Source organism: Triturus cristatus, chromosome 10, assembly GCF_964204655.1.
Source record: "Triturus cristatus chromosome 10, aTriCri1.1, whole genome shotgun sequence".
NCBI lineage: Eukaryota > Metazoa > Chordata > Amphibia > Caudata > Salamandridae > Triturus > Triturus cristatus.
In genome coordinates, this window is record NC_140593.1 from 280151857 (window position 1) to 280167902 (window position 16046).

Genomic DNA, 16046 nt, shown 5'->3' on the forward strand with positions numbered 1-16046 from the left:
TAATTGATGTGGGGAGATAGTAGAATGAAGAGGCAAGGAAATAGAAGTAGGGACAGAATTGTGCTGCATAGCATGAACAATCCGACCTATGCAAGCCAATAAGGTACTAAAAAACATAAGACACACAATGTTATGCCACATTGACTGTACACTAATTTACAATATTTCTTTCTCATCTCTTCCTTCTTATTATTCTTTCCCAATTTGACATCCATCCTCTAAAATTGTTGCTCACGGCAATCTTCCTTCATTGGCTGTGATTATTAGCCGTCCTATGACACTGCAAGTCCTGGGGGCCTAGCCACTATACAGGTCAGGAACCAAGACTCCTACCGTGACCCTGCAACCTGGACAGATGATACATGTCACGAAAGAGATGAAAATCTCAGGTGTCCTTGACCAGTCTAGGCCTTAAATTATATCGAGTTCTGTTCGGTACAGTTTGGTCCTGAAATAGTGTCTGTGGATCTGTAGTGTTCAATCGGAGATGTGGCGGTACGGCTTCTTGTAAAACATCGTCATCTTCTTTCTCTGACCGAGCTCCATCTAGGTGTGCACTTCTGAAAGGTACAAACCGGGGGACCCTTTCGCCTTCAAAATCACCTACACCCGTACGGACCCACTGGTCAAAAGGCAAGGGCACCTTTTTGCAGTGCACGCCATGGATCCAGTTCTTTTTCCCTTCGACTTTCACTGCTGTACGTGTCACCAGAAGAACTTGTTGAGGCGCCTTCCAACGAGGTTCCAAATTCCTTGTCCTCTGAAAAATTTTCACACAGACCCAGTCTCCCGGTTGGATAGAATGACCTGGGTCTGTGGAGGCCTCTGGTAAAGCGTTGTGAACCTGTTGGTGGAGAACACGTAATTTAGTGGTGAGGTCGTGTAAGTAGTCAATCAGCATTTTATTTATAAAGCAACCCTTGTGTAATTTTTTATTACAGTCTTTATTATATAATCATAAAACAAACGACAGCATTTAAAACACAATATACCCCACAATACTGAAACCATGTTATCTATTTTTTCATTTTGGTTTTTTTTGTGACACTGGGTTTTAATTAACCCGCTTTGAGGAAAACGTGCTGCTCCCCCTCTGCCTATACTTTTGCTCTCTAGCTCTTTGATGCTGCCCTCCACCCTGTCCTCCGTGTTACTTCCTCCGACCCACACCCTCTTTCTGCTGTCCGTACTGTCTCCTCCCCCACTGCCCTGTATATTGCTTTCCATCCAGCTGAACGTTGACCCCACCACCATATTACTTTTACAACACTCTGGCCATCCATGTTGCTCACCCCCACCATCCTGCAATTTGCAATGCAATAGGTCTCTCATTTTAGAAACTTTGACCTATTGGAATTGTAAATGAAATGTCCTTTTAGGTGTGTTTTAAACACATAAATAAAAGGCATTGTCATTTACAATGCCAAAAGGTTAAAATCTCGCAATTGCGAGACTATTGCATTGCAAATGCTTGTTAGTTTAGGTCATGGGGGCACCATGGAAATCTGTTAAGCAATAATATTTTCTTTTGTTTGTAACATATTTTATGAAACCTAAAACATAACTTGATGACACTTTACATACAGTATTGGTACTGGAAAGTAGCTTACTAGATTGGAGTTTGTGCTACCTTTGGTTCTGAGAAAATGCCTCTGACCCCACATCGTGGCTAGAGCATGAAACATGTTAACCCCACAGTAAAGTCAAGGGCTCATCACTATGCCCATGTGGTTCATGTTTTGTATTTAACCTTGGCACAGACATTCGCCTGAAAGAAAATTTTGAGAAGAAGGATTGCCCGTAGCCATTTTAACCACAATATCACCCATCAACCTACCACTTCCCCAATTAACGCTCATTGAAGGGCATTCACATGTGTTATATTTAGACAGAATATCGTAACCAAAAATACCTTTGGACAAAACATTATAGGACAAATACATTCCGCACCTCGACAGAAATGCTCCAAGTCCCTCTAAGAAACGAAAAAGCCATGGTGCCAAGGGAGCGCCCCTGATGTGGACTACCCCACTCATCAAGTATCTCCAGGAAAATCATGTACTTTGTTTTTAGGTCTCGCCTACGCAGCGCGCATGCGCTGTATAGGCATAAAGACCTTTTGCAATCGCTTTGGCTTTTCAGCCTGAAACGTGCACGCGTTCCATTGCCTTCAATAGCAACGCGTGCACGTGTGGCGATTCACTTGCGGGAGCGGGCGGCGCCATATGATAGCAATTATCGCTCCTGGCGCTGCTCGCTCTCGCAAGCGAAATGCTTTCACTCACACCCTCCTCTCGCCCATCCTCCTGCTGCCTCCTTTTAGTGCGAGGAACGCGCTTGTTTACTCTGCTGCTTTGATGTAATAGTTACTGTACTCTGATCAATAAATCCGGCCATAGTGTAGCATAGCACCACATATCTACATTCCCTAAAACGTATACTCCTTTGGAGTTTTGCTGAAGAGTTCACAAGTCAAAGACTTGTGCGCATGCTGTCTCTGTGTGCCTAGCATTCAGTCACACATGAGTAGACTCTGTTTACATGTCCTAACGGTAACGCCCTTTCTGTTTACTGATCAGGTGAAGCTTCGGCAAACCCCAAATGACTAGAAACACCACTTTGACTAATTATGCTGGGGGAAGTCATCACAAATGGACATATACTTTTGTCAGGGCAACAGAAGAAACAGATGTATGTTTCTTTGTATATCGCCCTTCTGTCAGCAGATATGGCTTCTGTGCGTCTTTGAAAATGGGAACTGGCCTGGTGCTGACAGAATAAGCAGGGCAGGACGCAGAGGTTAAGATGAGGTGCATGATGCAGATGGGGTGGTGGGCAGGGGGCACTTTGATGCAGCTGCGGTGGATCTCACCGTTCCACTCCCCAGCTCCACAGACCTCCTGTGTGTCTCCGGCCAAGAAAGGTCGCTGTGCACCGGATTCTCGGTCTTGCCAAGGGAGGCCATGCCCGTGCTGTTTCTATCACGTCTTTGTTCGCTTTCTACACATCACGGAAGCTGGGCCTGCCAGATGCACCGTAAAAGAGGCCCTCGCTGCCTGAGAACACTTCATTAATGGATGTTGGCTTGTCCTGTGCTTGTAAACATGCGCCATCTGCCCGCCCCCTCTTCCAGATGAACACACTGCCACGTGCACGCGGGACTCTGCAACCTGACGTCATGAACACAAACGTCACTGCGCCTCGAAGTACCCACACTGTACAGATTAAAAAACCCATTATATAACTTTAAAACCATTGGTACTTACAATGGCATTTATATAGCGCTTACAACCCCGAAGAGGCGTCAAAGCGCTTATTTTGGCGAGTAGAGTACCTGTTATGTACACAATCCACTCCAAAGTACAGACTTTTACTTCCTGGGGGGAGGAGTAGGGCGAGGAGGGGGGTGAACGTTATGTGGTCCTAGCATTAGTTGGCGGTTAAATGTTCTTTAGTTACCATTGGCACTGTATTGTGGGCTGCCATGTTAAACGCATGTAGTAGCGCATAAAAATGTCCCGAAGGTGGCTGGCTCATAGAAGCTTTTGTGGTGGTGTGTGGATCTATTAATTTGAGTGATAGGTTGGTCATGTGAATGCTTCCTATTAATCCCCTTCCAAATCAGTAGGGTTGAACGAGGAAAACCTTTAAAGGTATGCACGTGAAAGCCTTGGTTGTATCATACTTGGTAATTACTGTGTGCAATAAAGTCCAAACCGCAGAATCCTATTTCAGCAGGTCAAACTTGTCAGAGTTTAACTCTGGAAAAAGGGCCGGTAAATACTAGAACATGTGGTTTTAGTTGTGGTAAGCACCAAAATCCCCATGTCCGTCCCCTAATGCAAAGCGCACCCTTGATCAGAGCTCTGACCTTGTTCTCTTGGGTTATTACGCTTAAAACTGCCCCAGATAGAGGGTTGCTTCACCTAGCGGGGCATTGTGAAAGACCACCGAGCGCTTCCTTCAAAGGTGTGTGTTTTTTGGTGAAGGATCATCTCTTGGTTTATAAGGCATTGTGAACGAGTACCGAGCACTCCCTTGACTGTGTGCGTTTTCGGGGGCACTATGAACAAGCACTTCCCTTAACCGTGTGTGTATATTTGGGGGCTTGATGAACACAGACACCATGCATCATTTGTGTTTCATTACTGTTGATGGCCGGACATTGTGGTTTTGATTTAGGCATGTTCTTGTGAGCTGGTGGTTGAGTATTTCCGAATGCAATTTGAACATGCACCGAGCACGACTACTTCCCTCAAAGTGTTTTTGTTTTTTGGAACACTATGACTGCAGCAGATGCTTTAACATAGCGCTTCATCTCTTGGAGTATTACATTTTAAACTGCATCGGCTGATGGTTGCTGGCTTAGCAAGGCATAGTTGTAAGTAAAAGATGCGGGACAGGCACAAACAATGCACCTTTGAGACCCTTCTGAGGGGTAGATACTGAAACAACAGCAGCTGGCGATCCTGCACTTTTCCTGCTATGCAATCCATAGTTGAGTACATCAGGTTATTACAAGATGCTGTTTCCTGGTGTGATACTGCAGTGGAAATGTATACTGTTTAAGTTACACAGAAACAAACAGATGTGCCTTTCTTGCTAGTGCTGTAGACGCTTAGGTTTGGGAACCAGGGTTCCTGTCTCGGTTGTTGGTTTCACATCCTGTGTTTTGTGACGACAAAAAAGGCAGCTAGTAAAGGAGATAAAAGCCATGCTAATTTTTTGGCTCATCTGTTCTATATGGAACATTTCGAAAACCAACAGATTATTTACTTTCCTAGGCCATATCTAACACAATCCTGGCACTGGTTTTGACAAAGAAGGGGAAAGACTCTGAGAAATTAATTAAAACTACTATACGTTAAAAAAAGGGTGCATCAATCTTCTTCACAGGTCGCAAAGGAAGTGTGCCCAGAAATAGATTTTACATTATTCCACATGATAACTTACTGATAAACAGTTTTGTTGAATTTTAAAATATTTAATGGTAAGCAATAAACAATGAAAACATATAGGCATGTTAGTTTGTTGCTTGTGAAACTGAATTTGTTTCTTGGGTTTCAGTTTTGAGCACAGTAGCTGCTTTAACATCCAAGGTTATATTTAGGTTAACTCTATTGATTTAAGCATAATACAAACACAAGTAACATGTTTGTGTGGCACAATAGCACAAATTATATTACTTGGAAATGGACAGCGATGTGGGAAATACACAGGCACTACCTAAGCAACCACGCAGCACCCCCACCCCAACATAACTCAGCACCACCTCAGCATAACTCAACACCTCCTCCTCATCACTCAGCACCCCCTCAGCATCACTTGGCATCACCCAGCTCCACCTCAACATCCCTCCTTACCACCTAAGTATCATTCAGCATAACCCATGGATCACCTCTGCAACAGCACAACATAACCTCAGCACCACCACAGCATCACTGAGCACCACCTCAATCTGCCCTCAGAATATGGCATCTATTCATTGTCGCCTACTGTCCGTCCGCTGCTCACATTAGAATTAAATAATTAGTTCCCAAAGTCAAAAACTCCCATTAAATATGTCTCCACACCATAGCCAAAACAAATATAACAAACAAGCATTACAAGAATCGGCAAAACCAATAGTTCTAGCTAAACACTTATAAGAACTCAAAGGCGGATCTATTGGCTATGCCAAAGCTTGTTTTCTGTTCTAGTTATATTCCTTAAAGCTGAGTTTTTATAACTTCGTGTGCAATATTTGCCTTACTGGTTTATCATATAGTTCTTTTGTAACTTGTTATTCTAGCAAGCAGTATAACTTTGCTTTTTTTTTCTTCATTTTTGTGTTTAAATTTTTTATCATTTCAGTGTAATGAATGGTTTGGCTATGCAAATGATCGATTGTGGATGCTTTTGTGACACTACTCAGCAGTTGTATTTTTCAGCAGCAATAGTTATTAAAGGAAACTTCAAATAGTTTACTGACATAATTGTTTTGTGAGGAATGCGAGACATCCAAGCTTTTATACAATTGTTGTTCTGAAAGTGAATCTATTCATGATACTTCTATCTTGTTTCTTTCAGGTATGAAGATAAATTATGGGATGCCAGAAATGCTGGAATGAAGAAATCCTTTGCAACACTCTTATCAATGGGCATCTCTGAGTTTATTTTATTTTCAACCTATGCACTTGGTTTGTGGTATGGAACAAAATTAACTGTGGATGAACCAGACAACTATTCACTCGGTACTACAATGACTGTGAGTATAACATAGCACACGATGTACTGCAATATAACAGGAGGCTTTACATATTTAAAAAATCAAGAATGTCAGATTTTTCCTTTTAAAAATGTTATTAAATCCCTTCACAATTCAGACATACAGAGAGGAAGGACCAGGAAGAAATAATCAGAGCATTGAAGATTACCAGTATTTAATCCAGACATTAGCGCTGCATAGCCTTCTTCGTCCCTTTCTTTACAATCCTGAGGGTATACCAGAGTAGAATGACTTGATGGTCTGATGTGGTCCAGCACTACTCAAAGAGAAGTAATAGAAGGTGCACAAAACAAAACAAAAAACGTTATTATGCACCCTAATACACGCTATTACAGACATTTGCTAATAAGCCCTACTTTGATTACAATGAATCTGCTTTAGATAGAAATTTCTTTTTCAAAAGTTACTCCGATCCCTGGGCTACATTTAAGCTGTAATCAGATTTGAATGTAGAAGGGGAGCACAAGCAGCAGCTCTGCAAATGTCCACAATTGTAACGCCTCCCTACTTGGCCCAAGAGACAGTCATACCTCTTGTATTGTTGACTTGAACTGACCCTGGGAGATCCCTGTCAGTATTTGAATAAGCTTAAGAAATTGCTGTCTTGATCTGTCTACAAAGAGTAGTGTCTGAGTATTTAGACCCCCTTTTACTGTACCAGAGCTAATGAACAGACAATCAGTCTGTCTAAAATCCGTCATCCTCTATGGATAGATTTTTCATCTTCTTACAGCACCCAAAGCCACAGGAATGTCACTATGCATCTATGGAGGAACTAGCACAAAAAGACGGGGAAAAAATATTGTGCTAACTGTATGGGGTAACCTGAATTAATCTTTGGAAGGAAAGTAGCACCTACAGTTAAAACAACTGGGCGGGTGTAACTACCATAATTTTATAGTTAGACATTTTACTGAAGCATCCTCTAAAGGTTCAAAAGGAGAACATTGTAGAAATAAATAAGGGTAAATCCCGAGAAGGAAAAATCATCTTTCGCTTTAAAAAGGCCTAAAAATATTTTTTCTACAAAGATGAAATCACACCAAGAGGATCTAAATGCCTTTTGGGGCAGAGCAAGCTTCCATTCTGTGAGACACACTTACTCGGAGCTCTCCGATTCCCACTAGAGTCTTCTGATCCATTTTCTCTGCCCCAGCCTGAGGACTGAGTGAGCTGCTGTTGAGTGTCCAGTGTCTCATTGCTTCCCCTGCTTTCCCTGCTGCCCTTTTGGGGACCAGGGCCGGTACCGTGCAGCACGGCCCAAGATGGTGCCCCCTGACCAGAGCCCAAAACAAAGACTGCAGCAGTCAGTGGGGATCTGTCACAGACACCCGCTGCACCGAGAGGAGACTGCCCCATTACCACTGTCCTTAGAGTTTCACCACTTGCTCGCGGCCCTGAGTGCGTGATCGCAGACTAGTGACTTCAGGAGAGGAGATACTCAGAGACTATTGCGCTTCTTACTTTGCTTGCTACCCACTGTCCCCTGCCACAGGATTGAGGACCTGCTGGGCCTGCTCTGTTGTGGGAATGGAACTGCCCTCTGGGGCTTATTGAGCCTTCTTTCAACTTCTCTCACAACTAGATCCCTGCCCCCCCTTTTTTTCTTGGAATTATAAGTGCATCCCAACCATGCTTTGCAACACATGGGGGATGTGCTGAGGTACGGTGATGGGGCTGTGAGGTGATCAGTGGCGTCCTTCACTCCCTCTCTTCTCCTTCTGAATTACAACTTTTGCATTTTTCCCTGGTGCACAAGACCGCTGACTGAGTGGATTACTGACCCTATTGGGAGGCACAAGGGTCACCGCTTGTGAACGCAATCAATAGGGCTACTGGGGGCAACATCCACTGGCCTGCACACCTATCAGACCCTATAGAGCAACTTCTGTGCACCCTGCTTTTACCCGGCCATGACTTGCAGATCACCACACGAGGCCCCCTACCTGACAAGCTGCCTTCACCATTCTTGTCTCCTATGCTCTCCACACTATGCAATTGGCCCACACATCAACCAAGGGAGGAACCCCTACCTCCCACATCTGAAGAGACTATCCTGAATTCTTAGGCCTCCTCTATGATCACTAGGGCGAGTTCTGACACCAGAGATAAATTGGACATCATCCTAGCCACAATGGGCTCCACCAGGGAAGCCTTGGAGAAAAAATTCAACTCTTTAATATATTGTACCTCAGCCTTTTTAGTGATGCACATAGAAAAATGACTGACCGGTGCGCAGTCGAAACTGCTGTGTCTGATTTGACCTCTGTCATGATAGAACACACATCTGAACTTGGCACAATGGCTGATCAAGCACTCATTACTTGTAAAGTGCGGATTATCACCCTTGAAGGGGTATCCAGACACTGGGTTGCTGGGCTTAGTCGAAAAGCCAGGTTTTGAGTATCCCTGAAGTCCCTCAGCAAGGGTGATGTTTGGAGATGAAGGGGGAAGGTGTTCCAGGACTTGGAGGCAAGGTAGGAGAAGGAGCAGCTTCAACTGCAGCTAAAGCAGATGCGTTGTGTCTGTGCGAGAGTAATGAAGGCAGAGCGAAGGTTTCTAGATGGTTAGTGAAAGTTCAGGCAGTGGTTCATATATGCTGGACCTTGGTCGTGGAGACCTTTGTAGGTGTGTGTCTGTATCTTGAATTGGCATCTTTTCTGAATGGGGAGCCTGTGGTGGTCCCTCAGGTGTGGGGCGATGTGGGTCAGTTTGGGCAGGTTGGGGATCAGTCTAGCCACTGAGTTCTGTATCATCTGGAGTCTTTTCATGAGTTCTGTAGTGACTCCTATATACAGTGCGTTGCCATAGCCCAGCCTGCTGTTGATTAAGGTTAACTTGACTGTTTTTTTCATGCTGATGGGAAGCAATTTGAAGATTCTTTGGCGCATGCGGAGAGTGTGGAAGCAGGCGGAGGAGACTGTGTTGATCAGTTTGAGAGAAGATGACACACCAACAGAGATGCCACAGACCCAGACACCTTCAAGTCAGCCACTAATGACTCCTAAGACGCAAAAGAAATCACCCTTGCAGACCACATTGAGGCAAGCGCCAACCACACCAAGGAAATCTTCATGGTTCAGCAAACTTCATGGTGAGTTTGCTGTCCAGGATGATGACGAGGTTGTGGGCATGATCTTTCAGTGTGGGAGTGGGTCCCAGTTTGGCGAGCATCCAGGTGTCATTGCAGAGGGAGGCATGGTTGCCAAAGATCAGCACTTCAGTCTTGTCAGTTTTGAGCTTCAGACAGTTAACCTTCATCCAGTCTGCCATATACTTCATGAAGTTGGGGAAGTTGGTATTCGTGGTGGTGGGGTCTGCTGAGAGCGAGAGGATGAGCTTGGTATCTTCGGCATAGAATATAATATGGGTTCTGAAGATGTCGGCTAGAGGTGTCATGTAGGTGTTGAAGAGGATGGAACTGGGGGATGACCCCTGATGCATTCCGCAGATGATGCTCTTGAGTTCCAAGGTGAAGGGAGGTAGACAGATTCTCTGCGTTTGTCCCATGAGGAATCATACAATTCATCTGAGTGCATCTCCCTTGATCCCAATCTGGTGCAGTCTCTTGATGAGTGTGTGGTGGGATATGGTGTCAAAAGCGGCAGAGAGTTTGAGGAGTATCAGGGCTATGATTCTCCCCTATTCAGTAGGGTGGTATTTCATCCATGAGGGTGATCAGGGTGGTTTTGGTGCTGTGGATGGCATGGAAAATGGATCAGGAGGAGTCTAACAGGTTGATTCTCTCCAGGTGTTTCGGTGAGCTGCCAGTTGATGGTCTTTTTCAGGACTTTAGTGGGGAACAGGAGCAACAAGATGGAGCTGAAGTTCTGTAGTTTGCTCGAGTGAGCAGAGGGTGTCTTGAGGTGAGGCCAGACTTCTGCGTATTTCCTTGCATCAGGTAAGGTGAATGTGGTGATGGATGCTTTGAGGGTGGTGTTGAGTTGGTGGCTTATCTCCTTACTTCCTAGGTTGAAGAGGCGTTAGGGGCATGGGTCCGTGGGTACTTCCGGGTGGATGGAGTTCATGATGGCTGTGTTGTTTGGTGTGGTGAGCTGTTACAAAACACACAAATAACCTCTCGGGTCTGAACAACCATAAAACATGAGCATGGGAAAGAAGAATACTATGATCAATCTATGTCTAAAATAACAGTGCCCTAATAAGGAAAGGAATCCCTTTTAGGGATGAATGCCCTCACTCACCAAAAGGTGACATGCTTCATCATTTGGGCTTTTATCAACCCCCTCTCCTGGGTCCAATGGGAGGGGATCCAGCTGTTGGATCTTTTTTTCTGTTCACCTGATGGACAAGGTCCAGGCACCAACTTATTCCTGGGAGCTGGGTGGCGCACACTGAAAGAAGGAAGGACAAGACTCCGCCTTTACACTTCAAATGGGTGCTCTTTTATTCAGTGATAGAGCACAGAGAAGGGGCCTGGACACATCAAAGGAAGGAAATGGGGCTTATAAGGGAATCATAAAGAGTAGAGATGGGACCCCAGAATTAACCTTTTGATGCACATGTCACAGTGGTTGACATCCAGGTGTGAACTCTAGTCACTTCTGTTGCAGGGATTCTGCACCCACACAGAACTATGCACAGGAAAACAGGACCTCAGTGTATAGGGGTGTACCAACCTATCACCTTAGTACCCAAAATCCCAAAACTGACTATCTATAGTGTCTCATTCTTTCTCCTCCAAAATCACAAAGCTACAAATGATTAGACAAACCAGAACACAACACTCCCGGCTCTCTCAGGAATCGCGGTAGCAAGACATACCCTTTCGCTCGCTCACTCGTCCTTGTCCACAATAAGAATTGGCAGAGTCACTGTAATAGTTCAAAATGTTTATTTTAACTATTGTGTTCTACAGTACAGTATACGAGCCACTACCATCAGCAAAATGCATAAACTCAGAACAATTAGCATTGTCACAATTCCATAGAGTACAAAGGGGAAGTCCTGGAAAAAGGACTAGAAGGCCTAACCACCCTCCCCTTGACTGGAAGCAGTTTATTATCTGAAAGAAGATCTCTGGGCTTTGACAGCAGACCCCATATCATAAAGCATAGATGGAAGGATTGCATCATAGGCACTGCATAGGTCTTCTCTGTGGAAAAGGGCCAGGGCTCTCTCCAAGTGTGTGTTAAAAATCATGCATTCCAGTAATATTAAAGCACAAGTCTCCAGCATTGCAGCTGTGTTTAGCATGTTATGTCTAGGTACTAGAGACTGACCAGAACAGAATAACAAGGGGCATTGTTTATCGACCTTGCACAACATGTTCAGACTAAACTCCAGGAACTTAGCAGAGAGCTTGAAAAGCAGACAGTTCTCATGTGAAAGACATAAACAAAGTCTTCCAAAAATAAAGTCATGTAGTAACGTGCGCAAAAGCAGCATTATGGCAACAAAGCTCATGCTAACTTAGCAATGTCGACAATGGCCCTAAGGGCCATATAACACTCCCTTGAACCGTGTTGTGGGCCTATCAACTTCAGAGTCTTTCCTCCTGTGACAGACATAGGGCTGAGGAGAGCGGGTCTGACGGGCAGGAGGTAGTGGGGAGCGGGGAGTAGAAGAGGCGAGACGGTGGGCCCTGACCGCCTACACTTTTGGCTGGGCTAGCTGGAAGGTTCTGTTGGTTTAGGGAGAGGCTGGGCTCCTGTATTTTATTGACCAGGGAGGGGGGACACATCGAAAGTGGGACCGGGGTAGGAGATGGGGGCACACTGACAGAGGGTGGGAGAGGGGGGGTAGGGGACCGGGTGGGAAGGTTGAGCCGCCTTCAGGAGAGCCGGGGATGCTGTTACATGTGTGGTATTTCCTGGACGGGTGGGGATTGTGAGTTGATTGTTGTCTTGTTGTGTTGGAAAACAATAAAAAAAATGTTTCAACAATGTATGTTGTGCTGCTCAAGTGTTAATTTACCTTTAAAAAAATAAAAGACAAGATGTGTTTGGCAAAACAGGAACAGCTGGCTTACTTAAATGCAGCAGCCAGAAGAGCAAGTAATGGAGTCGGGGTCTAAAGACTGTTGCAAAGCACATTTGTTTTTGCCATCATTTTATGCATTACATGAAGCATCACAAAAAAAAGTTGTACATTCCTTTGGAGACAGAAATCTGGGTCTAGTCACTGAGCCATAAATCTGGTAATTTGATAAGAAGCGCAGGTGGGTCTCGAACTTGCGCAGACACAATGTGAGCCCAGTGGGTATGTGTCCAGATGTCCAGTATGAAGAGAGCGTGGTTACTGCGTGTAGTGTGCATGTGGTGTTCTGATTGGCTGAGTGTTCCTAACTAAGTATGGCATTTGACTTTATGATGTTTTGGGAACATGCACCCCTCCGGCAAAGTGGGTTTTACTGGAGTCAAACTCCAAAGACCTTTGTAGTGTTGCTGCCTATCTGTTGGATCTATCTGGGTTTTCCGATTCGTGCGTTTACAGGCTACATGTCACCCCACCTGTGATCTGTTAATCAGTTGCTAAGGCTATATCGCAGGGCCTGTCTGACCACATATTTCTGACTCAGGGTTGATTTGACAACAGCGGAGTTCATTGTTATATGTACATATAGCATGCTATCCATCGACATCGTATTTTTCAATATTAACATTCTCCCCTCTAGGTGAACACAGTTGACCGCAATGAGGTTGCTGCACTAATTCTCTTGGACCTCTCGGCTCCCTTTGACACGGTTGACCATGACCCTCTGATACAAAGACTCTACGAAGCCGGCATAGAGGGTACTGGATCGCATCTACCTTCACAACAGAACTAATGTAATCCATACCCCACCCTTCTCATCCAAACCGTACTCCACAAAAGCAGGGGTCCCTCAAGGCTCTATCATCTCGCTCATGCTTTTCAACATCTACATGAAGTCATTACCGGAACTGATCAATCAATTTCACCTCACATGCTTTAACTATGAAGATGACACTCAATATTCCTTCAACTGGAATGTCTCAAAGACATTGGAAACTTGCCAATTTTTAGTTTTCTCAGAGCTGTGTGATCAATGATTGACATGGAGCCATCTCATATTGAATGCTTCCAGAGCGGAAATACTCATGTGTGGAGATTGGAAACATTATGACCCGCTCGTCGTGTAGCCTGATGATCTGAGAACACCGCCTAAAGTATTGAAGGAAGTAAGAAACCTCGGAATGACCACGGACTCCAAGCTATCGATGAATGCTGAAGTTGACAAACTAGCAAGCTCAAGCTTTGTTACTATATAAGATCTGCAACTAATCTTCCCCCCATTTGGGATTTCCACACAAGGTCCAGGCTACCATCTCCCTTGTTCTGTCCAAACTCGATTAAGCCAATAAACTCTACCACAAATCACCTTTAACGACCATGAAAAGAATTCAATAGATTCAGAACTCAGCTGCCAAACTACTCTTACATATAAAACCACAAGACCACATCTCCTCTGCCTTGAAAGCCCTGCATTGGTTACCGGCTGCCAGGAGATCCACATTCAAGCTGCTTTGTATCCCCCATAAAGCGATATATGGAACTGTACCACTATTCATCAGGAATTAAATCCCTAAAAACATTCAACAAAGGAACCTCCGCTCTAGAGTGGCACCTCGCCTCAAAATCCCAAATTACAAGCAAAAAAACATGGGCGGCACATCCTTCTCTGTTTAAGCAGCCAAACTATGGAACTCTTTACCTCCCAACATAAGATCCACGGATAACCACCTTATTTTAAGAAAACTACTCAAGAATTGGCTCTGCCCCACATAACCACCATACTCAAACAGAAATATACAGCATCTCCGCATATCCCCTAAAAATCGGCTCCTTTTCCTGAGGCCCACTGGAGGGCTATTGAAATGAAATGTACAAACCAAAAGGACTGTCACAATGCGGCCCCCACTGGAGGGGTAGATTTGTAGGCACTACAACTCCCAGAATGCGGTTGTGGAACTACTCACCTGTGAGGCTCATCAAAAGAGCAATTAACCGGAAGCACGCAGCAGAAATGATAAAAGCGTTGTAATACATGCCGAGAACTGACAGTGCTTTTCCCTATGAAGAAGGAGCAAGCAGCTCCGAAACGCATCAGGGTGCAAAAAATGGGGACAACGACCTGATTTTTGTAATAAAATTTCTTGTGGAAATCATCCCTGGTGGAGTGCGTCCTAAGCGCAGGACGTTTTTTCAAAGATATCCCCCTGTATGTAGGCATTTATTTGTAATATAGATATGTCCCTATATATATATGTTGTATTGCTTTGTATAAACATTTGAAACAAATGTACATATCACTGATAGTTACATTATTCTATGTTTTTAACAGGTATATGTGACTGTATAAGTAAATCTTTTATCATAACTATTTACCTACAATTGCTTCACCATTGAAATACAATACGGTCGCCAGGAGATAGTTATAGCTAGGACCGAGTTCCCATAGGAAATCTGAAAATTCTATTTTGAATAATTTTGGCGCCGGTTGACTTATCTTCATGAAATTTTCAAAACTAATGGGGCGCTCCACTCAGCTGCTACCCTGAAGGTCTCGGGGTGATTCGTCAAGCGGGGGCTGAGAAAAAAGGGGGGGTCCCAAAACGTGTTTTCCCCATGCATTTTCCCATAGGACATTTAGTCGAAGGTACAGCCCGAACGGCTGAACAGAATTACTTGAAATTTGGCAAAGAGGTAGTCCTCAGGTCAGGCATGTGCCTTTTGCATATATGGTGTCAATCTGTTCAGTAGTTCCTGAGAAAATCAAAAGTAAAATCATATATATATCTGGGCGGAGCCTAACTACACATCTCATCGTGAGATCTGATTGGCTGTGAGCACTTCATCCAAGAAGTGTTGGCAGGCATCTTGGGACCAATATACATGATAGCACCTCATTAAAAAGCATTGCAGTTAATAGAAGGTTTTAAGACTTTAGTTACATTATAAATCATTTGTTGATGGTATCATACTCATTTTAGGTATTGTGGTGTGTTCTAAGGTGATTTTACCATGTGAAAAAGCCTTCTGCTGTGATATCATGAATCATGTTTGAGAGAAAACTATTTTCTCATGCTTTTCCCACAGTGGTTTGGAAGGTGATCTATAAGCTAAACTGAGAGCATATTTTCTGTAAATTCACATTATCTTTCTCAGTCACGTGAGAATGAAGTCTGACATTCTCAATAAAACATGTACATCCAACAAGGGCAGAGACTGTCAGTTGATTCCTTTGTGTTCTACGGCAGCTTCCCAGAATGTTCTAAAGAACAACTAGAGCGCTAACAGTCCTACTTATGACAAACGTATGGCACAACTGAAGCCATCTTGGTTGGAATAAAGTGGTAACTCTTAAAACATTTAATTTAAAAAGGAACAAAATGAGGGGGTTCATTTTGCCATAGAAAGTATGATTAGTGCTGCAGAAAGAAAAATTAGGGCAAATTTTGAGTGACTTCTCAAATCCTCTTCTATTTCATAAAAAAATGTTGACATGCAGACTGAAACATGCACTTTCAATACCAGCAGCAGACTTCCCTGGTGAGCAGTAGCTTTACTACAGTGATCTAATAAGCAACTAGTGTGCTAACATTCTGAATTTATGGCAAATGTGTGACACATCTGAATGCCTTCTTAATTAGGCCTGGGTGGTAAATTCCGTTCCGCTCGCGAAATTTGCGGAATTTGGGCATGTTCGCGTTCCGCGGAGAACGCGAAATTGCCCAAAATTCTGCGTTCTGCGACTTCGTGAAATTTTTTGCTTGTTTGCGTTCTCAAAAGGCGT

At 44.1% G+C, this 16046-nt stretch overlaps 1 protein-coding gene across 1 annotated transcript in view; it reads left to right on the plus strand.

Moving 5' to 3' along the window:
• Positions 1–16046, plus strand: part of LOC146789325 (ATP-dependent translocase ABCB1-like) — a 1722143-nt gene that overhangs the window by 634579 nt on the left and 1071518 nt on the right. Inside the window, exon 10 of the mRNA XM_085631119.1 lies at positions 6070–6247. Within this exon, the coding sequence (XP_085487245.1) occupies positions 6070–6247 (178 nt within the window). The remainder of the gene's footprint in view (positions 1–6069; positions 6248–16046) is intronic.